This window comes from Delphinapterus leucas, chromosome 7, assembly GCF_059928025.1.
Source record: "Delphinapterus leucas isolate spDelLeu-1000000601 "Yukka" chromosome 7, BTC_Dleu_Yukka2, whole genome shotgun sequence".
NCBI lineage: Eukaryota > Metazoa > Chordata > Mammalia > Artiodactyla > Monodontidae > Delphinapterus > Delphinapterus leucas.
Window position 1 is genome coordinate 27,055,693 of NC_143135.1, and position 26,556 is coordinate 27,082,248.

The following is a 26,556-nucleotide window of genomic DNA, read 5'->3' on the forward strand; positions in this document are numbered from 1 at the left end:
GGCTGATTAGATTTACTGTATATTCTAATAGTCAAAATTTCAAAGAGAACTAATCTACTCAGAAATCCATGAAGGTTTTGGGAGACATTGGTAGGATTTGTTGTGGGTAGCATATTACAAAATCTTTCACCTGTCCCATTAGAGTAAAATTAAAATGCTTACTAGTATCTTATGCTGTGTAATTTATAAAACTAAAAAAATATCTGTAAGGAATGGTGCTTCTTCTGTAGGCAGATTTCAAAATATAATTTAATTACATTGTGAGAATTATTTTTACAATGATAAAAATAGCGATGAATTTTAAAGCGGCAAGAATTCTTGTATAATTTAGCAAGCTCTTCCAGTTACGAGGAAAGGCTTTAATAAAATGTATCTAATAATTTCTTCTTAAATATCATTGTTAAAGTGAAAGCAATGACTGACTAATTATGATGTTTTTAATGATGTTTGCTATAATACAGTATTTTAATATGATCAAACACTTGTTCTTGGTTAATTGGATCATATTTGTGAAGTAACAAAAATTACTAAGTATCTGGAATATTCTAAAATCAACTGAGGATTGTAGTTGGCGGAATTTATAAGTGTGTATATTTGTTTGTATATCATAGCTATTTTAATAGCATAATGTATTTTTTTTTCTGGTTTTGAATCCAATATGAGGCATTAGGGAACCATTATAGCATTTTGCCACTATTGAAACTTCTAAATTAATGTCAAAAAAGTTATTTCCATCTAGTTAAAATATATTGAGAAAATGTGCAATATGTACTAAGTAAATGATATTCATTTTCAGGGAGTAATTCTAACGTGTCTAATATATGTTGATATGGGGGGTAAGGTTACTCGTTTGCAAAAGATGATTTTGCCAATATCTGCTTCTATTTTGAGTCCTTTGTTTTTCTCCCAATTTTTATTTTGAAAAATATCCAATCTACAGAAAACTTGATACAATGAATATTTATATATCCTTCACCTAGGTTCAGCAATTTAAGGATTTTGCCATATTTGTTTTACCTCTCTTATGTCTCCTTTCTCTCTCTTTTGAACTGTTTGGAATTAATTCCACACAATCATAAAGTTTTACTCCTAAATGCTACAGGTCACATAACTGAAGAACAGGATGTTCTCTCTATCACCACAGTATAATATCTAACACAGTCAACAATAATATAATATTGTCTAATATGTAATCTATGTTCATACTACCCAAAATCTGCTTTAGAGCTTTTTTTGTAATCCAGTATCCAAATAAGCTTCATCTGTTGCATTTAGTTATTTTCTTTAGTTCTCTGTAATGTAGACTATTCCACCATCTTTTGTTTTATTCTTCATGACATTGGTTTTCTTTTTGAAGAGTTCAGGCACTTTTCTTGTAGAATGTCCCACATTCTAGACTTGTGTGAGTGTTTTCTCATGATTAGATTCAGTTTAAATATTTTTGGCAATACTACACAGGTGATGTGATTGAGTCCTATGATTCTAAAGTTGAAGAGCAAGTGTTTGTCACCAATTTCAAAAACAAAATGGCTCATAATTGACATAGTGGCCATTCTTTTTATTTAAGATCTGTTTTCCATTTGATTTTAATTCTCATATAATTAAATTAACTTAAAACAATGTACCTAACAGTATGTAATATGACAAATCAAATCAGCATAGTATTTAGTGAGCTCACAAAAAAATAGTTGTTTGTAGCCAAATATGAAGGATTAATTTGATTATAAGCTCCAAAGATCATCATGGGTGTATTGCATTGTAGTTATACATGAAAAATGAACATTATAGGAATGACAGTTGGTTGTTTTTCTCAACTAAATACTTAGCTTTTATTATTGAAATTATTTTTAAAAATTACATGTGTTGCAACTATCCTTCGCATATTATAAATCAAACAAATAAACTAAAATGTGCATGTCAGGTATAAGTATAGGATACCAACAATAGTGCTGTGTAATAGGAAATTCACTTATTTCTGGATTTTACTAGACATGGATATGGTATGTTTTATTGTTTATATGTACTCAAATTTCAGTGTTTGTATAATTTTGCAGATAGATTTGATGTTTTTTCCATTTTTCAGATCTCCACTAAACCCTGTTTTGGGTTTGACCTTTGACCAGGTGACTGCATTTGCCAGAGGTGGCATTACAGTCGCATATAAAACCTTCTTGGATCCTAATGCTGTTCTGCTACTGGGATGTGACAGGTAAATTAACAACTGTTCGTTTAAAGCAATCTGAATCACCTAACTCAGTTTTCCCAGAGTGAGATTTAAACACTAAAAGATGTTCTTTAAATCATCTTAAATAAGCAATTATTTAGTTTATTGACTTATTTCATGATATAATGAGCTAGTGCTTAAAAGACTTATCATTAATTTTCCTTGAGTTTTAAAAAACATATGGGGCAATGAGCATAGTATACTTTCTGCTTTGCAAAGGTAATGATTTTATTTGAAATGTAAAAATTGTTTTTAGTGGATGTTTCTAAATTAATAGTTTTGAATGGAATAATTAAAATATTAAATAATATGTTTTCTCATATGAGTGTTCATGTTTAAGCATCTCATTTGATGATGATAAATTGAAAACAAAAGCAATATGCTGGAGGCTTGGTGGCATAGTAAGAAGAAGAGCAGGAGTTAGAAGATCTGGACACTGGGACTTCCCTGGTGGTCCAGTGGTTAAGACTCTGTGCTCCCAATGCATGGGGGCCAGGTTCGATCCCTGGTCAGGGAACTAGATCCCGCGTGCCGCAACTAAAGATCCCTCATACTGCAACTAAGACCCTGTGCAGCCAAAATAAATAAATATATATATTTTTTAAAAAAGAAGATCTGGGCACTAACCCCATATCTGCTAATGATTGTCTGTGAGCACATGGGTGTCAGTTTCCTGTGGGTTAATAATAAAACCCAGCAGTTATTGAGTGTTGACCATAGGCCAGGCACAGCTCTAAATGAATTGGGTAAGAACCTATTTCATCCTCAAAACAATTATTTTAATCCCATCATTGCTTATTAGCTTATTATTACTCCATTTTAAGGAGACAGAAACTCTGCCAAGGAAGGGCAAAGTCATTTGCCCAGTCACACAACTTGTACATGATAGAGCTAGGATTCTAACCCAGATTGTCTTTCTTAAGAACTGAGGGCTTAACCCCTATCCAGCACTGTCTAATAGAACTTTCTCTGATGATGGAAACAAACTTTATGACATTGAGCACTTGAAATGTGACTAGTGTGACTGAGGAATTGAATTTTAAATTTTGTTTAATTAAATTAATTTTAATTTAAGTTGGAATATGTGGCTCGTGGCTACCATATTGGACATTGCAGCATGATACTGATACCATGTTAGATTAGGTGATGTATCTATAAGGTCCTATCTAGCTTTAATATTTTGTAATTTAACAAATTACAACTTTCCTTAATATACAGGTAAAAAGGCTGAAATGGAGGGCAGATCCAGAGAATGAAAAGCAGTCTGACGAGGTCACTCAGTCTAGCTAGTGTCAACCTATTGCTAAATACGTCTAGAAAGACAGACTCTTTGGTCTTCTCCATCCCCCAATGATTGCCTGCACTTTCCAGACAAGATTATAATGTTTTGTCTTTTTCTCTTTATAGATAGAAAATAACTCAGCACTCTTTTTTATAAGCATTTTCACTTATGAGAAGATTTATTTCACATGCAATAATCTTTCTCTAAGCTGTTAGACTTGCCTTTCGCTTCAGTCTTTAGTTAGGAGTTTAATTTTTAATTTATGTACTGCTTCTTAATTTTACTTCCTTAATTGCAATGAATACTGTTTTAATGAATGGATTTAAATTAGATCTAATTCCCTAAGTATAACAATGTGAAACATCCCTTATTGAGCACAAACTCATTTGAAGATAATTTACTTAATTTTTGGATTCCATTTGAATTTTCCTTGTATACTCTCAAGCGGATTATTGGAAATCTTAGTCATCATACTCTTATTTATATTTCTCAGTCTACTGAAAAAAAAATACTATCACCATTCCCAGAACTGTTTTCTGTTGAATAGCATGCTATATGGTATATCTTAACATATCAGTGTTGATCTAGGTGATTTTCTTTAGGATAAGAATTGGCTCACTTTTCAAATAAGTGATTTGGCTGAGCTAAGAATGAGACCAACCCTTCCAGTCTGTGGTTTGTCCATGTACCCTCTAGAATGTGCTGCCTCTTAAAAGACTCTTAAAAATACCAAACTAATGTTCTTAACACAACTGTTATAAAAGCATCCTTTATTATTTATAGACCAGTGTATTTAGACTATAATTTTAATAATGATGATGGTCTCCACCGTGAGTGATTCTGTAAGATTAAAAATTATTTTTTGTGTCTTTGTTCTATTAATAATCAATTAGGCATAGAATCCCCCCCCCAGTATTAAAAATAATTGTAAGGAAAAAATTTAAAGCCTTCCCTTTCCCAATGATAAATACAAAGATACTTTACAAATTTCCATTTAAAAAGACTATGGACTATACACTAGTTTTTCTCTCACTAGAGGAGTATAAGATGCATAAATTATTATGCTAAAGAGTACTAAAATTAAACTAATTTTAATTCTAACAAGAACAATTAAATACTTTATTTTCTTAGTTGGGAAGTTTGTGAGGGATTTCCAATTAATTTCAATGGCACCAGCCAACAGATACCTGATCAATTTGAAAAGGTGGACTTGGAGAACCATTTCCTACAGAACAAGGTCAGAATTATTTGTTGTTCTGAATAAGGGTATTTTATGTATTGGACACTCAGTCAATACATGGTGACTGAGTAGATATTTGTGAAAGTTTTTGAACACTGTAAATTATTTTACAAATGTTGGGGGCAAGTATTACACGTTACTTCCTGTTAATTAATTAAGCACTTTAAAACTGGACCAGTATTGAGAAGGGTTAGGGGGAGGGATAGACTGGGAGTTTGGGATTGACATGTACACACTGCAATATTTAAAATAGATAACCAACAAGAACCTACTGTATAGCACAGGGAACTCTGCTCAATATTCTGTAATAACCAAAGTGGGAAAAGAGTTTGAAAAAGAATAGGGGAAAAAAAAAACCTGAACCAATATGTAGTATTTCTACTTGAAAAAATTCTACCTGAATCACGTCATTTAAGTACTATCGTTTAGCATATTTTCTTTATATCAACTATATTAATAAGTTGCATTTGTTTAAGAAATTCTTTAAGATGGCTGTTATATCTTTATACTTTAGGGTCTGACCTATTTGCTCTGTGGGTCAATGTCTCTAAGTAACATGAGTTCTTCAGAAAAGCCAACTCATAACAACTCAATCTAGAAGGTCTCTTTATTAATTTATATTTAGAAACTTATCCTGCCAGTAAGGAATTTTCTTCTTGCACTGAGCTGTGTAAAGCATTTTAAACCTGTCTCCAAAAAAAGGAATAATTCTTTTGTTTTTCTCAGCTGGTAAGTTATGTAGGGTTGTTGTTCATTTCAGCTGCATAACTTTTAGTTTGTGAATTCATGAAACCAAAAGCCAAAAGGCACCCACAGAGGTAGAGATGCCCAAAGAAAGGAGGGCTTTCTGTTAACTAGTCTGGGCCCTTTCTTTGTAAGGGACAATGCAAAAGACACATTGTCCCAACATGCTCTTTTTAAATTTCTCCATGTTGCCCATTCAGTCTTTTATGTCAAAATTTACACTGAAAATATTAGTTGTTTCAAGGTGCATGTGAATCTAAATAGTATAATTATAAAAATAGAATAAAACAAACAATGATTTCTAATCCTGCTTTTGAGCAAATTTAGAAAATAAATATAAGTTGAATGGTGCACTAAGAATAATGCCTTTTATATTCATCTGACATTAAGCTTTATTTGCCATAGTTCCAATCCTGTTGGCATTCCTTTTTAGTTTTTTGCTGTAACATTATCTTCCTGCTCAAAAACTTGTATGCCTGGCTGTTGCCTATTAAAGTTCCATATCCTCATCTGGCCTTCATTGATCTCCATGATTCTTCTCCAATCTTCCCCCACTCTCAACTTGTCTTTCCAATCCTCTCCGCTTCTTGATCTTTGTTGTAGCCTACGCTACAGTCAGAGCTAATAAATTGGGTCCCCTACATGCTTTACACTTTGCTTTACTTGTGCCATGGCATGTGTTGTTCTTTGCTAGGATACAGCCCCCGCCATTACCATTCCTTGCTTTTTAAGGCTTTCTTCAACTTCCTCTTCTTCCACGAAGCCCTCTCAGATGCTCCAGAGAGATTTAGCCTCGAGTTATTTTGTGTTCTCGGAACTCCTTATTGTCGTTTGAGAATTGTTCTTAGAGTTTGTGTTTTGGTATCGGCATTTGCATTTGTGTCTTTCTCCTCCACTAAATTGATAATTCTTTGTACACAGATTTTATGTCTTACTCATCTTTGTATTCACGAGTGCTGGAACAAAGTCTTGAATGTAGGGCAAGTGCACAGTACATGTTGATGAATGATTTTTAAAAGTTAGCTGTGATCTCTTTCAAGGCTCACTATGCTCTAATATGTTCTTTGGGTGTTAGCCAAGCTAGATTGTTCATTTGTTGTTTTCTGAGCACTTCATGATTTCTGTTATTATACCCATGTGGGTCCCTCTGCCTGAAATTCAACCTCTCTTTCTTTGTCACCACCCCCCACCTTCTCTGTCACCCTTGTGCCATATCCTAGCATGGTGTCTGGCATATAGTAGGCATTTAATAAATGTTTATTGAAATCCTGCCCATCATTCTAGCTTTACCTGATTTGTGCCTGCTTCATGAAGTCTTTCTTTACCCCAACACCATGCTCAAACCAGATATGATGTTTCTGGCTTTGATACCCCCATTGCATCCATTCCGTACCATTTGTAATGGCTTTGAATTTGGTGCTGTTCCTCTTGCAACATTTTTTGCATGATTTGAAGTCAAACAGTGTTCCAAGTTTGGGCATATTTTAGGTCACATTAGAGTAGAATGGAGAGAAAGGTAGATTTCACTGAGAATGTTGGTATCATATCATAAAGGGTCTTTTGTGTGTGTGTGTGTGTGTACTTTTTTTTTTAACATCTTTATTGGAGTATAATTGCTTTACAATGTTGTGTTAGTTTCTGCTGTATAACAGTGAATCAGCTATACGTATACCTATATCCCCATATCCCTTCCCTCTTGCATCTCCCTTCCACCCTCCCTATCCCACCCCTCTAGGAGGTCACAAATCACTGAGCTGATCTCCCTGTGCCATGTTGCTGCTTCCCACTAGCTATCTCTTTTACATTTGGTAGTGTATATATGTCAATGCCACTCTCTCACTATGTCCCAGCTTACCCTTCCTTCTCCCCATGTCCTCAAGTCCATTCTCTACGTCTGCATCTTTATTCCTGTCCTGTCCCTAGGTTCTTCAGAACCTTTTTTTTTTTTTTTAGATTCCATATATATGTGTTAGCATACGGTATTTGTTTTCCTCTTTCTGACTTACTTCACTTTGTATGACAGACTCTAGGTCCATCCACCTCACTACAAATAACTCAATTTCGTTTCTTCCTACGGCTGAATAATATTCCATTGTATATATGTGCCACATCTTCGTTATCCATTCATCTGTTGATGGACACTTAGGTTGCTTCCATGTCCTGGCTATTGTAAATAGAACTGCAGTGAACATTGTGGTACATGACTCTTTTTGAATTATGGTTTTCTCAGGGTATATGCCCAGTAGTGGGATTGCTGGGTCATATGGTAGTTCTGTTTTTAGTTTTTAAGGAACCCCCATACTGTTCTCCATAGTGGCTCTATCAATTTACATTCCCCCCAACAGTGCAAGAGGGTTCCCTTTTCTCCACACCCTATCCAGCATTTATTGTTTGTACATTTTTTGATGATGCCCATTCTGACCGGTGTGAGGTGATACCTCATTGTAGTTTTGTTTTGCATTTTTCTAATGATTAGTGATGCTGAGCATCCTTTCATGTGTTTTTTTGGCAATCTGTATATCTTCTCTGGAGAAATATCTGTTTAGGTCTTCTGCCCATTTTTGGATTGGGTTGTTTATTTTTTTGATATTAAGAAAGCTACAGGCCAATATCACTGATGAACATAAATGCAAAAATTCTCAACAAAATACTAGCAAACAGAATCCAACAGCACATTAAAAGGATCATACACCATGATCAAATGGGGTTTATCCCAGGAATGCAAGAATTCTTCAATATACCCAAATCAATCAATGTGATACACCATATTAACAAACTGAAAGATAAAAACCATATGATCATCTCAATAGATGCAGAAAAAGCTTTAGACAAAATTCAACACCCATTTATGATTGAAATATAAAAACCATATGATCATCTCAATAGATGCAGAAAAAGCTTTAGACAAAATTCAACACCCATTTATGATTAAAAACCCTCCAGAAAGTAGGCATAGAGGGAACTTAACTCAACATAATAAGGGCCATATATGACAAACCCACAGCCAACATCGTTCTCAATGGTGAAAAACTGAAACCATTTCCTCTAAGATCAGGAACAAGAGAAGGTTGCCCACTCTCACCACTATTATTCAACATAGTTTTGGAAGTTTTAGTAGCAGCAATCAGAGAAGGAAAAGAAATAAAAGGAATCCACATCGGAAAAGGAGAAGTAAAGCTGTCACTGTTTGCAGATGATATGATACTATACATAGAGAATCCTAAAGATGCTATCAGAAAACTACTAGAGCTAATCAATGAATTTGGTAAAGCAGCAGGATACAAAATTAATGCACAGAAATCTCTTGCATTCTTATACACTAATGATGAAAAATCTGAAAGAGAAATTAAGGAAACACTCCCATTTACCATTGCAGCAAAAAGAATAAAATACCTAGGCATAAACCTACCTAAGGAGACAAAAGACCTGTATGCAGAAAACTATAAGGCACTGAGGAAAGAAATTAAAGATGATACAAACAGATGGAGAGATATACCATGTTCCTGGACTGGAAGAATCAACATTGTGAAAATGATTATACTACCCAAAGCAATCTACAGATTCAGTGCAATCCCTATCAAACTACCAATGGCATTTTTCACAGAACTAGAACAAAAAAGTTCACAATTTGTATGGAAACACAAAAGACCCCGAATTGCCAAAGCAATCTTGAGAAAGAAAAACGGAGCTGGAGGAATCAGGCTCCCTGACTTCAGACTATACTACAAAGCTACAGTAATCAAGACAGTATGATAGTGGCACAAAAACAGAAACGTAGATCAATGGAACAGGATAGAAAGCCCAGAGATAAAACCACACACATATGGTCACCTTATCTTTGATAAAGGAGTTAAGAGTATACAATGGAGAAAATACAGCCTCTTCAATAAGTGGTGCTGGGAAAGCTGGACAGCTACATGTAAAAGAATGAAATTAGAACACTTCCTAACACCATACACAAAAATAAACTCAAAATGGATTAAAGATCTAAATGTAAGCCCAGACACTATAAAATTCTTAGAGGAAAACATAGGAAGAACACTCTGACATAAATCACAGCAAGCTCCTTTTTGACCCAACTCCTAGAGAAATGGAAATAAAAACAAAAATAAACAAATGGGGCCTAATGAAACTTAAAAGCTTTTGCACAGCAAAGGAAACCTTAAACAAGACAAACAGATAACCCTCAGAATGGGAGAAAATATTTGCAAACAAATCAACGGACAAAGGGTTAATTTCCAAAATATACAAGCAGTTCATGCAGCTCAATATCATAAAGGGTCTTAATTCACCTGGATGTTCTGTAGAAAACAAGGAACCACTGGAAATATTCAAGCAGAGACAAGGTCTTATTTGATCCTGTGCTAGGAACATGTCTCAGGAGGTTCTTATCTTATCCTCCCACCCCTGCCCTGCAGATTAGAAATACCTAGAGGGCAAAGGGCATTCTGATCATTCTTGTCTCTGCTGCAGTATCTAGATACTCAGAGTTAGCTAAATGGAATTGAATTCACTAGTTAATTAACTCATTCAATAGAAAGCAGGTCAAACCTGGGGAGGTGGAAAATGTATAGTGGAGAGTTGTCAGAGGAAAAGAACAAGAAAGGATTCTCTCTTTGATTTTAAGCCAAAGTAGAACTTTAAAAGAAAACTATATTTTCTAATGTTGAAAAATGAGAGAATAACAGTCCACAGTTATTTTATCACTATTAATTTGTTCTAATGATTCAGTGAAAGTGAGAAAACACCTCATCTTAAAAGTTTATACACTATTGTATTTTTAGAAGAAATCTTTTTTGAATAAAATTTCAGTCTACTCAGAATAGTGGTATAAGAAAGCAAAGATTTGATAAACTGGATAGTAAAGAGACTCTTTCAAAGAAAAATGGCCCTCCCTTAGCTATGAAACCTTTGAAATCCTTTCAGAAAAATGCCTCTGATTATATACAGAGAGGTGATCAGTACATTGCAAATAGCAATTTAATAACCTGAAAAGGAGCACTTTTAAAGAGAGATTCAGGCAGGGGTGATGGATGTCTACAGGGCATTTTATTGTAGAATCTTGATGCTCATGGCAGTATAGAAGGCACTAAGAGGATTACAACAGGGATAGAGAGGAGGGAGCAAAAGGTGATATTCTTGATGCATACGTTTTAAAATTGGCTTGAGATAGAGATATCAGTGCCCAACCCCTGACTGTTCTTTTAAATCTCGTATTGACAAGTAAAACCTTTCCTACAGAGAAAAATTTGAACATATAATCCTTATTAGTAATGTGGAAGACAGATATAACCCTGACAATTACAACCTGTTGCTCTTTTATCCATTTCTAAAAAAAGATTTGGAATCTACTACAAGTGGAGAATTTTGGTGAATACATCTTTCATTCTATTGTTACTTAAATTGGCAACATTTTTACATTGCTCTGGTTTACGGGAAATAAAATTATATGTTTCCATGAAGTGGATGAGAGACAAACTTCATGGTAGTTAATATAAATGAAAAAAGATTCATGAGAAGAATAGCTTGAGGAATGCCTGGTTATGGGAAAATATAGCAGAAAAATATACTCTGGTGTCTGGCAGGTCATATATTCTGTCAAAATGAAAAGGAAACTGATTTTGATCCTATCCTTTTAGTATGATCAGACATAAGCAGCACATTAGTGACAACTTTTAGTATGGAAACAGTAAGAAAAACACCAAGTTATGATTTTAGAATTATGGCACGTTTGTTACAAGGTTACTTGTAAATTAAGCAGTCATGGATGCTAGCAGAATATATTATTCTTATGTCACAAAGGAGGCTAGGAAAAGGCAAATAATTCTTTACTGTCCTCTTTCTTTGGAGAGCAAGTCCTCAAGAAATAATATTTCCTACAGATAATTTGTACTGGAGAAAATAAAAAATTTTAATTTAAATTCTGAACTGATTGCCATAAGAATAAGACACAGAACTTTAAATAAAACTGCAAGTCCCTTCCTTATTTTTAGACCAAGAGTTGGAATCTATTTGAGGACTGCACACCTAGATCCTAGATATTTTCCCTTGTTTGGTTGCATAATTAGGTACTCGCTAATATTTTCTGCTTTCCCAACTTTTCCAGTTCTTGGTCTTAGAGGTGGGTGGATTGATCAGCTATAGATTTAGAGAATGGAAACAATAAGAGTGAATATCAGGGACATGAGGAAACAGATTTTAGAACATTTCTTGTAGGTATGATTTTAATTTGTATAGTAAATTATTTAACTTGGCCCTAAAATTACTGTCAAAAGGAAAACCCTTAGAAAGTTTCTGTGTAGTAAGCAATTTGTTTAGAATGAAGGTTGTGGTCTATGAGCTCCTTCTTTCAAGAAAAATTTCATTGTCTTCTATTTTGCTCCTCAGTAGATCTGTAGGAAAAGACCTTATTACTTTGAAATTGCACAGGAATATTGAAGTCTACTCCACTTTCATTGGTGATTTGGAGAAAGAAAATTAAACAAGAAGCTTTAACTGGCCCAGTACATGTATGCATTATTTTTATCACTGGCATCGTCTGTACCAGCACAGTTTTTTCAGACAAGCAAAATCATAATGGTCATTTAAAGGAAGCTATGTATATAGGTATTCAAAAGAATAAAAGAAAGCTTCTTGTTTTGATTCTCAACAGGACTTAAAAAGGTTTTCTAATGACATACATTATGGTATATATTTGGAGACCTGTCTCAACATAAATGCTTTTATACACATGCCCGTGAATGCACACATGTACACACACATGTGCACACACACACACTCAGAGACACACATGGCATATTATGTTGCAGGTTGTCCGAGCACTTTTCTTTTCTGAATTACAATTTTTATCTCCCCCACCTTCCTAAACATTTGATCTAAAACAAAGCTATCAGATTAAATTAAAAAGAAAAAAGAAAGTGACATCATCAAGAGAATTTGATGGCCATTGTCAGTTTTAAGTGTATTAGAACCCCAGACTTGGCAGGATTTTTCTTTTTTAGTAACGTGAAATGAAGCTGAGTTAGTGGGCCTGGCTCTGTCTGGTCTATGTGGAATCACTTGGGAACCGTCCAGCAAAATATCTCTCAGAGAACAGCATGGTGTTAATACTGGGTGCCAACCCAAGACAGACACAAAGGACCCCTTCGCTCTTCACCAATAAGCCAACTGTTAAAAGATTAAACCATGTTGTGGAGATAACAAGAATTTAGGCACTGGCAGCAGGTGCTGTACAAAGAAGCAGTTGGCAGTACGATTCTTCTGTCTGACATTCCAGTCAAAACAATCTTCTTCCCAGTTTCAGAGGAGAGTTTTGAGTGTGATGGCAACTTGGAGTTAGGAGGTTGACTAAGAGTGCTACTTTAAATGCTGTGTCCTGTGGTGGATGGATTAGTAGAATATAGTTTACCATTGTTCAGAAACTGCGGGGGATTCCCCTCCAGAATCAGCCACTACTGGCTAACTGGGGAATACACAATCAAAGAGCTGTAAATCAAATCTGCTTATGTGGTGGGGTTGCTGTATTTTTAAAATTTTATTTTCACATATAGGAGTCATATGACATTTTCTTCTCTAGAGAAGTAACTATCTTCCATTGTAGAATAATTATAGATAATTATGGAATAATTATCAAATATATTGGTCATACCCTTTTGTTATTGCCTGTTCACACTTGTAAAACATTACCTTTTAAATTATTATTTAACTTTTGTTTTTTTAAAAAATCATTTGCTACTCAACAAATATCTAGGATTAGCAAAGATTTAGAATAGACTTTTCAATATTAGAAAAGGATTTTAACTGTTATTGAAGCAACATCATTTACTAAGTTTAAAGCATAAGTTGGCATATTCCCATAATCCTATACAAATAAGGATTAGCACTTTAAAAGTCAGCATGATTATTCAGGGAAAGTGATCATATAAGTTAGGAGATAAAGTTTATTAAATATGAAGGAGTAGAATTCTGACAGATGACATGAATGACTGTTAATTTGATAATCAGGTCTAAGTGAGAAACGCTAGAAGGTGCACAATACGTTTGGCATTTGTCATCTGATTAAACACATGGTATAGAGATACAGTGTCTCCCCAGTCGGCCCCCTCCCATTCATTCCCACAACTGTCACTGAAATCTCAGCTCCTGTCCCTTTATTCTTATGAGGTTGTACAAACTCTCAACTGTTCTCCCTGCATTTGATCTCTCCATTCTGCAATCCATTATGTTTACACTTGCCAGGTCAACCTTTCTAAATCTTCTGTAATCCAGTCCCTCCTGCTTGAAAGCCCTCCTGACACCTAACTCCATAGCCTTACACTTGACTCCTTCTAAGTTTGGCCAAATTTACCTTTTGAGACTACCAATAAATCCTAAGGTGCATTGATTATACTATTTTCCTTTGCTTGGAATACCTTTTTATTCTTCATTATTCCTGTCAAACTGTTTTCATCCTTCAAGGCCTGGTCTGGATGTTACCTCTTTCAAGATGCTTCACTTTTTGTTGCTCCTGCAGAAATGAGCCTACCATTCTCTGCATACTATAGCACTATTTAATCAAACATATGGAGCTTAACATGAAATTGTGTGTGTTATCGCCTCTACAGTTGTAAGTTTATTTAGGGCAGGAAAAATGTTTTATAATATCCCATACCACACAGTCCATATCAGAGCTGGTGCTTGACAAATATTAATTGAATTGAGTTTAATAGGATTGAACACTACTGTTTCAAAAGAGACCTTCTCAATCAGAAACATAATGTTCTAGATTATTTTGGGTAAGTATGTTGAGGAAGGTTAACTTTCAGACTGTAAGTTAAAAACATGCTTCTTCTCATGGTATATTGTCCTTCATGCCTCTGTTACCATCAGAAAGCGGAATTTCTCAAGTGGTGAAGAGAGCAGTGGGACTCAGATAGCACCATCCACCCTGTGGCCTGCAGCCAGTGTGTGGCTGATCACAAAGGTATCCAAGAATGTCTGCTCTCCCTAAGTAACTTCCTGGGCTCACTGGCTCACTGTGCTGCTCCAGTTCCTGATGCCCTCATGCACACAAGCATGCAAGTGAAAGCATATCGGTTGTTGACTGTCATGAATCTGTGCTCTGGTTTGTCTAGTGTGGAGGACCCCCGACGTGAGCATTCAACTCAGTTTTAGACGTGCTGGTTAGTTAATACTGCAGAATGTATTTAAACCTAGCGCAGAGCTTAGGTATACTCTACAGACTCACCATTTTCATGAGATTTGTCTGAATCTCATTTGCTTCCGCTCCTTAGTCTTCATTGTTGAGGTTCGCAGAGCTTGGTGGATTAGCACCGTATAGTGATGGCATATGGTCTTAGTAAGGATAGTTTGAAAAGAAATCCCTGAGTATAAAATGTGAACAATGCCTAACATATTTTATTCCTGTGTATTGGCACTATTTTTTTAACTTTATTCTTATACTCTTGAATCAGATTTAAACTGAGAACATATAATTGTTCTCCTCTTCCCTCTTGCTATTGAAAGACGTTTTGTAATTGCCACCAAATATTTATGTCTGGAAAGAGATGGTACAGCTTATATCTACCCTTCTTGTGCCTCCCTTTGCCCCCTCCCTGGAGACTATTTTTGCTTCTTTTTAGCACTTCCATGGGTGCAGAGCCACCCAGGCAAGTTTGCTGCTACTTAGTTTAGGGGGTAGGAGAGATTGAAACTATTTTCTCATGTGAAATTTTGGATTGCCCTTAACTTTTATTTTTGCTTTTCTGGGAGTTAAAAACAAAAATATAGAGTAACTAAGACACAAAGGTACTAAGAAATATTATTCACTTCATAGACAAAGGCAGAATGAGATTAGATATTTCTTAAATCTGCTTCCAACCTGGAGACTCTATTAACTACTAGCCCTAAGCTGCATTTTATTTCTGATTTAGTAATAATATCTGCCATTTTGTTAAACATATGCTAAGCATCTTATACACATTTATTATCTCATTTAATCTTATAAAAACTATGCAGGTTTTCATTATACAGCTGAAAAAACTGAAGCTAGTAGCTGGTAGAGGAAAGATTCTTGGTCTGTCTGACTTCAAAACTTATGACATTTCACTGTAATATAAAACACTGCTCTACATCTGACCAATTTATGAGCACTGATGGGAGTGTTTTAGTTTTAGGACTGCCACTGAACATTTATGTGACCTCAAGTAAGTCACATACCATATCTGGGCCTTAGTCTTCTGGTAAAAGAGTTGGACCAGTAGATATGGAAGGTTATTTTCCCAGATCTCATATTCTGTAATTCGATGGTATCTGTTCATAGAATTTCATGATATCAGAAAACCTGTACTTGTCTAAAAATTTTCCTAAACTAATTGAAATGCTTGATGCAAAGAGTATGAGTTTTGGAGTTAGATAGACCAGAATTAGAATCCTTTGTGTGACCTTGGGAAAGTTACTTAGCTGCACTGAACCACAGTTTTCTTATATGTAAAATGAAGTTAGTCACACCTGTCTTGCACAGTTGCTGGGGTGATTAAATGAGAAAATACGTGTGAAGTTCAAGTGTACAATCTGGTATACAGAAAGTGCTTAGTAAGCGGTGATTCTTTTTTCTTACCCCAAGGAGTTCCCTTTCTGTATAGACAGGCATGTTCAAAAGAGGATTCCATTCAGGGCTTATTAGAACAAAAATTTAGAAAAATATTTTTCCTAAGTCATTGTGTAGTTCTTTTCCACACAACAAAAATGTGAGAAATAAAAGTCACATGCTAAAACAATTTTGAAAATCTTTTAAGGTTTAAAGTTCTATCCTTTTTTCAAAATAAATCATTTTACCTGTTCTTAACAGAGAAGTTTCCATGACATAAATCCTCAATATGTGTAAATAAATTCCTAAGTGGTTGTCACTTATTTAAAATGCTGTGTTGATTCACTAAGTAAGAAAATTGTTAAATGGCCTTTCAAACAGTGTTCTCAATCAATTTCCTTATCTGAGAATCCTAACATTTAAAACAAAAGCAGTTCATAAACCACCTTAAAATGTTTAACCCATGGTATTTAGACCCAGAGTAAAACTTTTAATTGGTACAAAGGTTAAAGATTTGTTTCAATCTTTTCAGTTCACTGCACTCTTTTTTTTCTGTGCATACATATTTCAAGTAAGCTCTGTAGTTATAAGTATAACAAGTGACACGTGATGGATCCCAAATTGCTGCACTGTGAAATACGCACAGAAGAAAAGGACAAATGAAGATATCAAGGTCTGTTTTATTTTGCACTGAACTGTAAAATGCCACCCTCGTCCGACAGAACATCACTGATTCTGAGCAGGGCTCACTGACTGCTAAGTTGTGGGTAGTGTTTCACTTTTGGCAACTGTTAATATCTGGGTTTATCCAGGCATAATGACCTCACTATTTGTGACACATTGTTGAATTTTCTGGTTCTTTTAACTTATTTAGACCTTTCTCCCCCTTCTCTATTCATTGGAAGACTGGAATGATCCTGAGCCGAGCGATAACTCAGGGCTGCCTAGCTACTGGTCATCCAGTCAGAGTCAAGGCCACTGAGGGAGCATCACTAGAAGGATACAAATTAATCCTACAGAAAAGGTAATGTTTATGAGCCATTTACCTCACAACAAGAAATGTTAATTTCAAGATTCCCAAGCAGTCAGATCATGATGCTTCCTGGCTTAGATGGAAATTTCATTAGGTTTTAAATTTGTTTTCAAAATATCAATATTAATTTTTCTAAAATAAGCTTGAAAGTATATGCCACTTAGTATGATAGTGTTTCTTATATTTTTAGAAGTGAAAAGTTGGTGTTCAGTATGTATCTGTGTTTTAGACAAGCTGCTGCTTTACTCTATAATTATTGAAACTCCTTTCTTTATATCCATTTTGGTTATTAATTTAAAAATTTAATGTTCTATATGTATTCCTAAACTTTTCTCCATCTTCTGAATGTGAAATATTGAACAGTGAAAGAAAAATCAAGGAGACAAAAAATTGCTGGCTTGTAAATTACCAAAAGTGCCATTCCTGTTTGTTTTTCTCTGACTTGGTAAGATAAAATTAAAAATAGATTTAGAAGAAAAAATTAGCAGTAAGGAAGAAAGGTGATTTACCTTTCCTAAATGCTTTCTTTTTTCTTTTTCATTTGTCTATTGATTTTACCTAGTGTTGACAAAAACAAGTCCTGTTGTACTTCAAGACATAGAAAGCTATTAGCCAACTACTTCTGGCTGGACAGACATTTACGATGTGCTTAGGGCTGAAAGCAGAACAAGGGCATTTAGGCACCAGAGAAACTGGCTCAGCCACAAATACAGAAGGGAAATTTTCTCTAACATGCAAAGCAGACTGTCCAAAAGGCATTAGAACATTACATAATGGCTGGGAATGTGATCTACAGAGTCAGATCTCTAGAGTCTAGAATTCTTACTCTAACAGTGACAACAGCAAATCGAGCCAGACACTATTTTAATTTCTCTATACCACATTGTTACATGTACTCTTAACAACGACCTGATAAGGTAGGTGTCGTTACTATCATTATGGGTGAGGAAATTGAAATATAGAGGTGTTAATCACTTACTCGAGGTCATAGCTGTAAGCAATTGGGGCGGAATGCAAAAATTAAGTAACCATAATCTATAAGTCACTCTTGGCCACAAAACTACACAGTCTGTAGGCCAAAATCCAGTCAAACAACTGCCAGTGAGTGCCAAGTGTGGTAGTAGATACCTCAGTGAATGAGTAGGGTACATTAATTGAGAAACCCAGGCAGAAGGATGAGGGAGACAGTAGCTTGCTATCTCACAAGCTGGCCAGTGCTAGTAGAGTCCTAAACACACAGTTCCCAAGAAGGGGCAAACAAACTCAAAGCAAGTCCCAGTTGATGTGGTGCTATATTTGGAGTAGGTAATAAGAAAGATTTCTGGGGCAGAGTCAATGCTGTAAACTGGAAACACACAAAGCGTCAACTTGCAATAATGACAAGGGCAAACCATGGGACATGGAGACAGAGATACTTCAGCTCACTTAGTCCAGAGTTACAATAAAGAGAAAATCTGTCAATTGTAGCTGACCCAGAAATGATGCAGATTATAGAATTAATACTCATGTCATTAAACAGTTGTTATGATTGTATTCCATATATTCAAGAAGCTAGAGGAAAGAATGAACATGTTAAATAGAGACAAAGAAGATAGAAAAAGACTCAAATCAAATTTCTAGATATGAAAACTGCAATGTATGACATGAAAAATATACTGAATGTGACTAATAGCAGATTAGACACTGTGGGAGAAAATATTAGTGAACTTGAAGAGATAGCAGTAGAAACTATTCACAATTGAAAGCCAGAGAAGAAAAAATAATATATTGAAAAAAAAAATGAACACAGCATCAGTGCGATGTGAAAAGCTTCATATGGCCTAATCTCTGAATAATTAGAGCCTCTGAAGGGAAGAAGCAGAGAACAGAAAAATATTGGAAGAAATGATGTCTGAAAAATTTCCAAATTTTGTGAAAACTATAACCCACACATCCAAGAAGTTCAACAACTTCTAAGCACAAGAAACACAGAGAAAAGAAACCAAGGAAAATCATAATAAAACTGCTTAAAGTTAGTGATAAGGAGAAAAATCTTATAAGTACACAGAGAGGAAGACATTTATTATTTACAAGAGGAATAAAGATAAGATTGACAGCAGATTTCTTGTTGGCAACAATAAGAGTGAGAAGAAAGTGGAAGAACATCTTTAAAAACTAAAAGAAAAAAAAACCCAACCTGTCAGTATAGAAATCGTCTCCCAATGAAAATATCTTTTAAATATTAAGGCAAAATAAAGACTTCAGATATTATTCACAAACTGAAAGAATTTGTCACCAGCAGACCTACAGAACAAAAAATGTTTAAGGAAGTCCTTCAAGCAGAGGAAAAATGGTATCAGATGAAAATGAAGAGCACTGGGAATAATAACTACATAGGCAATATAAAGACCTCATTTCTTATTAAGTTTCTTTAAAATATAATTTATTGTTTAAAGCAAAAAAATAATAATTTTATTATGGAGATAAAAACATGTAGATATAAAATATATGAAGGCAGCCGTACAAATGCCAATAAGAGAAATGGAAGAAAGGGTCTTTTTTTTTTAATTAATTAATTTATTTATTTTTGACTGCGTTGGGTCTTTGTTGCTGTGTGCAGGCTTTCTCTAGTTGCAGCAAGCAGGGGCTACTCTTTGTTGCGGTGCATGGGCTTCTCATTGCAGTGGCTTCTCTTGTTGTGGAGCACAGGCTCTAGGCGTGTGGGCTTCAGTAGTTGTGGCATGCAGGCTCAGTAGTTGTGGCACGTGGGCTCTAGAGTGCAGGCTCAGTAGTTGTGGTGCATGGGCTTAGTTGCTCCACGGCATGTGGGAATCTTCCCGGACCAGGGCTCGAACCCATGTCCCCTGCATTGGCAGGCGGGTTCCCAACCACTGCACCACCAGGGAAGCCTGAAGAAAAGTTCTTATACTATATTTGTCAAGTGGTATGATATCAATTGAAAGTAGACTGGTAAATTAAAGATGTTTATGAGGGATCCTGAAGCTAAAATAATATAACAAAGAGTTATATGTCTAAGCCAAAAAAGTTGATAAAATGAAATAATTAAAAAATACTCAGTTAATGTGAAAGAAGACAGGTAAAGATGGAAAGGGAAACAAAAAACAGGACAAAGAGAGAATAAATAACAAGACTGTAGATTTAAACCCATGTGTTAATAATTGCATTAGATGTAAATAATCTAAACACCCCATTTAAAAGTCAGGCACTGTCAGATTAGATAAAAAAGCAAGATCCATCTATATGCTGACCTACAAATAACCCACTTTTTTTAAATCCATTTTTAAAAATTTTATTTATTTATTTTGCATTGTGCCAAGTCTTAGTTGCGGCCGGTGGGCTCCTTAGTTGTGGCATGTGAACTCTTAGTTGTGCCATGCACGTGGGATCTAGTACCCTGACCAGGGGTCGAACCTGTGTCCCCTGCATTGGGAGGTGAATTCTTAACCACTGTGCTACCAGGGAAGTCCCAATAACCCACTTTAAATATAAAGACACAATAGGTTAAAAGTAAATGCATGAAAAATGTATGCAATGATAAAACTAATCCAAAGAAAGCCAGAATGACTAAATTAATATCAGACAAAGTAGACTTCAGTGCAAAGAATATCCCAGGGATAAAGAGGGTCACTTCATAATGATTAAGGGATTAGTTCATCAAGAAGACTTAGCAATCCTGTATGTTTATTCACCTCATAGCACAGCTTCAAAATACATGAAGTGAAAGCCGATAGAACTGCTGTGAAAAAGAGAAAAATCTACAACTGTAGTCAGCAATAACAATATCCTATTTCAATAATTAATAGAACAAGTGAGGAGAAATCTGTAAGGATACGGAAGACTAGAACAACACTATCAATCAACTTGACCGAGTTAATACTTATAGAAGAATGCACTCAATAACAAAAAGACATATTCATTTAAAGTAACAGTATATTAAACAGAATGGACTATATTCTAGCTATAAAACAAGTCTTAATACCTTAACAGAATTTAAGTATTATAAACGTTCTCTGGCCATAATGGAGTTATATTAGAAATCCATAGCAGATAGCTTTCACAACAAGGTCCTACTGTATAGCACAGGGAACTGTATTTAATATCCTTGTGATAAACCATAATGGAAAAGAACATAAAAAAGAATGTATATATGTATAACTGAATCACTTTGCTGTACAGCAGAAGTTAACACAACAGTGTAAATCAACTATACTTAAATAAAAAAAATAGCAGATAGCTTTCTGGAAAACCCCCAAATATTTGGACAAAAGTAACACATTTCTAAATAACCCATGGAGCAAAGAAGATATCAAAATGGAAATTAGCAAGTATTTTGAACTGAATGAAAATGAAAACACACATATTAAAAACTGTGGGATGCTACTGAAGTTCTTAGAAGGAAATTTATATAAATGCATATGTAAGAAAAGAAGAATGATATCAAATCAGTGACCTCAGCTTCCATTTTAGGAAATGAGAGTACGAAGAGCAAATCAAACTCAAAATAACCAGAAGACAGAAAATAGTAAAAGTTCAAGTGGATAGCAATGAAATAGAAGACAGGAAAAAAGAGAAAAATCAAGAAAACCAAAAGCTGGGTGTTTGTTTTTGTTTTAAAGATCAAAGAAACTGATAAACCTCTAGCCAGACTGTTCAGGGAATAAAGTGAAAGGACACAAATTACCAGTATCAGGAATGAGAGAGTTGATATCACACAGTTATTAAAGGAATAATAGGGAATATTCTGAACAAAGATGTGCCAATAAATTTGCCAACTGAGGTGATAAGGACCAATTCCTTAAAGGGCACAAACTACCAATGTCTACTCAAGAAGAAATAGGTAACTTAATAGTCGTATATCTCTTAAAGAAATTAAAATTTTAGTTGAAAACCTTCCCACAAAGAAAACCTCAGGTCCAGATGGTTTCGCTAGCTTCACTGGGGAATTCTACCAAACATTTTAGGAAAAAATAATGCCAGTTCTCCATATTCTCACACAGAAAATAGAAGAAGATGGAATACTTCCCAGCTCATCCTGTGAGGCAGCATTACTCTGATAACAAAAAACAGGCAAAAAGACATTACAGGAAAAGAAAATCATAGACCAATATCCCTCGTGAACATAAATACAAAAAACTTAACATTTTAACAAATTGAATACAATGATATATAAAAAAGATAATATATCATGATCAAGTTGGGCTTACCCCAGGAAAGTAAAGTTGATTTAACATTTGAAAATCAATGTAAATCACCATATTGGCAGACTGAAAAGGAAAAAATCATGAACATCAAATTGATATAGAAAAATCTTTTAACAAGAGTCAGCATCCCCTCCTAATGAAAACTTTTGGAAAGCTGAATAGAAGGGAACTTTATGAGTATGACAAAGCTCATCTATGAAAAACCTACATCTAACATCATACTTAATGATGAAAGAGCAAATGGTTCCTCATAAAGTCAGGAACAAGACAAATTTGTCCATTCTCACCTATTCAGCATTGCGTGGAAGCCTTTAGCCAGTATAACAAGAAAAGGAAAAGAAAAAAAGGACGTCTGATACGAATTGAAGAAGTAAAACTATCTTTATTTTCAAATGGTGTGATTATCTATGTAGAATATCCTATGTAACCAACAAAAAATTTCTAGAATTAATAAATGAGTTTAGCGAGTTTGAGAGCTTGAAATCAATATATATATTACTTGTATTCCTATGTACTAGCAACAATTTTAGAAATTGAAAATTTAAAATACCAATTACAATAACATCAAAAGTATGAAATACTTAAATATGAATCAGATAAAATATGTACAAGACTTGGTTATTGAAAACTTCAAAACATTGCTGAGTAAAATTAAAGAAGACCTAAATAGATGCAGGGATATACTGTGTTCATAGATTGAAAGACTACATAGTTATGATGTCCATTCTCCTCAAATTGATCTATAGATTTAATGCAATCTCAATAAAAAGCCCAACATGCTCATTTATAAAAGCTATCAAGCTGATTTTAAAATCCATATAGAAATGCAAAAGACCTAAAATAGGCAAAACAATTTTCAAAAAGAAGAAAAAAATGACCTGACCTCGACTTATTATAAAATGATAGCTGTGAAAAATGGTGTGCTATTGGCACCAAAGTAGACAATTAGATCAATAGAACAGAATCGATCATCCAGAAATAGATCCACACATATATGGTCAATTGATTTTTGATGAAATTGTAAGAGAAATTCAGTGGAGAAAGGATTTATTTTTTGACAGTGATGGAATAATTGGATATACATATGCAAAAAAACCCTTTGATCCATATGTCATACGATAAACAGTAATTAACTCAAAATGGATTATAGGTTTAAAATGTAAAAACTAAAACTGAATATTTTAGACAAAAACATAAGAGAAAATATTTTTGATCTTGTATTAGTCAAACTTTCTTAGATATAACATCAAAAGCATGATCCACAAAAATATAAATTGATAAATTGGACTTCACTAAAATTAAGACTCTGCTCTTTGAAAGACATTGTTAAGAGAATGACAAGACAAACTATACACAAGGAGAAATATTTTCAAATAATATATATTTGAAAAATACACACAACTCAAGAAAACATGGGCAGATAAATGATTTGGGCAAATACTGTAACAAGGAAAATATATGGTTGGCATATGAAAAGATGCTAATCATTAGGGGAATGCAAAATATACCTAAAATGCAGTACCACTACATATGTAACAGAAGGTCCAGTGTTTAAAATGCTGACCATACTGAGTGCTGGTGAAGATGTGGAATAACTGTAACTCTCATAATTGGTACATGGTTTCAACATTGTTGGTAGAAATATAAATGGTTCAGTAACTTTGGAAAACGATACTTTCCTAAAATATACATGTATAGGTGTGTATATATATATATAATATACATATATATATACAGGTGTGTGTGTGTATGTATATATATACATACATACACACACATACACACACACACACGCACACATATACAGGTATATACATGTCTGTACCTTATTGCCCAGCCACTCTGAGAAATTTATTCAAGGGATATGAAAGCATGTGTCCTTATGAAGACTTGTACATGGGTGTTTATAGCAGCTTTATTTCTAAAGCCAAAAGTAAAAACTGGAAACAACCAAACTGTCCATCCATAGGTGAATAGATAAAGTATGGTGTATCATATAGAAAATATTACTTAGCAATAAAAAGGAGCTAACTCTTGGTTCACACAACAATGTGGGTGAATCTCAAAATAATTATATTAAGGGAAAGGAACAAAACCTGTAAAGCATATATATTGTTTGATTCCATTTATATAAAACTTTAGAAAGTGCAAACTAATCTAGGAAGAAGATCCGTGTTTGCCTAGAGATAGGAAGGAGGGACAGGAGGACGTGATTACAAAGGGTCACACGGAAACTTTGGGGGCGATTTTTGGGGGGTGATGGATATGGATGTACGTTCATTATCTTGATTGTTGTGGTGCCTTAACATGTGTAGACATGTTTCAAAACTTAGCAAATTTTACACTTTAAATATGTGCCTGTCAATTGTATAATATTTTATAATATTGTCAGTTACTTCTCAATAAAGTTGTTTTTAGAAAGTACAAAAAAATAAAAAATCCTGAGGAAAAAACAAACAAAAATCAAAATGATGGGTAAGGAATAACTAAGTGGTTATTTTAGAGGGAAATGGTGAGGGAAGACTACTCAGTGTGATCAGTAGTCTAGGTAAAAATGGCAGGTGTTTGGAAAGGTTATAGGTAGCTTGATGAACATGTTCTTCATGCCCAGGGTTCTCCCTGGGCTCACTGGATACTGAAGCTAGTGCTGTTCTGGTGATAGGTCCCTGAGGTTACTTCCTACTCTGGCCAGGATTGTCATGGAATTGGGTGGGACTGAAGCCACAAACTCAATGTCCTTGTTGCCTGTAGAGAAGAGAGCTTGGGAAAGGAAAAAGATGATTTAAAAAACAAACAAACAAAAAACTGTAGTAAGTTTAACTTGAAAAATCTCTATTTACAAGAAAAGATTTGGTTTAATTTAGAAATGAAAGAAAGAAGAGAGCAAGGAAGAGAAGGAGGAAGCTAAGATGGGCAGGAAAATTGATGCAACTTGCCTTTATCTGAGAAACAAAATCTAAGGGCCAGGATTTTTAGAGCTCACTCACCTCTGGGTATATACTTTTGAATATGTTTATCTTTTCCAGAGCATCTGAAGTGCCTGTGTGGTTTATTTTTTTTTTAATACAACCATATTTTATTATATAACAATAAATAGCCTCGTGTGACAGCAACTTTTAGAGACAAAATTTTTTTCCTGTTCTCCCAAGTAGTATACTGTGATTTTAACAAAAGCTATGAATTAAGACATTGCCTTTTATATGCTAAAAATAATAGAACTAGCACTTAAAGTAGCAACCTGACAACTCACAAAGAATATTGTAAACATATCATGCCTCATTAGTTCGGTTATGTCTCATTTGGTGTCACTCATCTTATCCTTATTCAATATAGCAAGTGCTTGCACATATTTGTCTTTTTAATATTTTTTCTGTGATGTGTATCTGACCATGAGTGAATGAAAGACAAATCAATGTCATTATCAGTTGATCTCAAAATCATAAAAATTATAAAAATCATAAACCTCAAAATCAAAGATGCTTCTTTCTAAAAGATATTTGAGACATCAACTAGAAAAACCAATTGAATCAAACATTTTTTTAGGCCATCATTTAATCTTGATTTTGCTTCATTTTTAAAGAATGTGGATTGTAGGATCTAGCCTTTAGTGTTAAATTCATAAACTATTGGTAATTGAAGCAATACACACACACACACACACACACACACACATCCATCTCCACACAGAGTTTTGATTATAGAGAGTAAAAACTAGGGACCCATAGACTTTGTTTGATCTGCACATTATTATAATATTTTTAATTAGTTATGAGCTTATAAAAATAGGGAGATTTCACACACAAAAATTACATACTACTGGCCTTTCTTGAAAAAATCAGAATGTGCAACACTGAACTTTCGTTCTTTTATGACACCAAAAATACAGGAACAGATTCCCCCTTTGGATGGAACACATACCCTCCAGTTTGCTCTATTCTCCACCATTCCTAATAGCAGCTCTCACGTTAGCTCTAGCCTGCTTCATTTATCTCTATTACCTGTCTGGTAATCTTTGTTGTCTTCCTTATTTCAATGTTAATCTTTCAGTTATGGGTTTTTGAATTTACTTTTCTTCCCATTTAGGTCTTACTGGAAATTAAATGATAACTGGCCAAAATTAATCTAGACTAGGCTAAACAAACACTGCTTTAAGGACACCATTAAATACAGCCAACAAGAGTAGCTGTGTAATGCTAGATGCCAAGATGGAAAGACAGACAAGTAAACTGATAGCACATCACTAGGTAATCAGAGATTGAAAATCA

At 34.5% G+C, this 26,556-nt stretch overlaps 1 protein-coding gene across 1 annotated transcript in view; it reads left to right on the plus strand.

Moving 5' to 3' along the window:
- Positions 1-26,556, plus strand: part of LOC111179752 (doublecortin domain-containing protein 1) — a 224,465-nt gene that overhangs the window by 30,574 nt on the left and 167,335 nt on the right. Inside the window, exons 6-7 of the mRNA XM_089915854.1 lie at positions 2,084-2,209; positions 4,638-4,743. Of these exons, the coding sequence (XP_089771980.1) occupies positions 2,084-2,209; positions 4,638-4,743 (232 nt within the window). The remainder of the gene's footprint in view (positions 1-2,083; positions 2,210-4,637; positions 4,744-26,556) is intronic.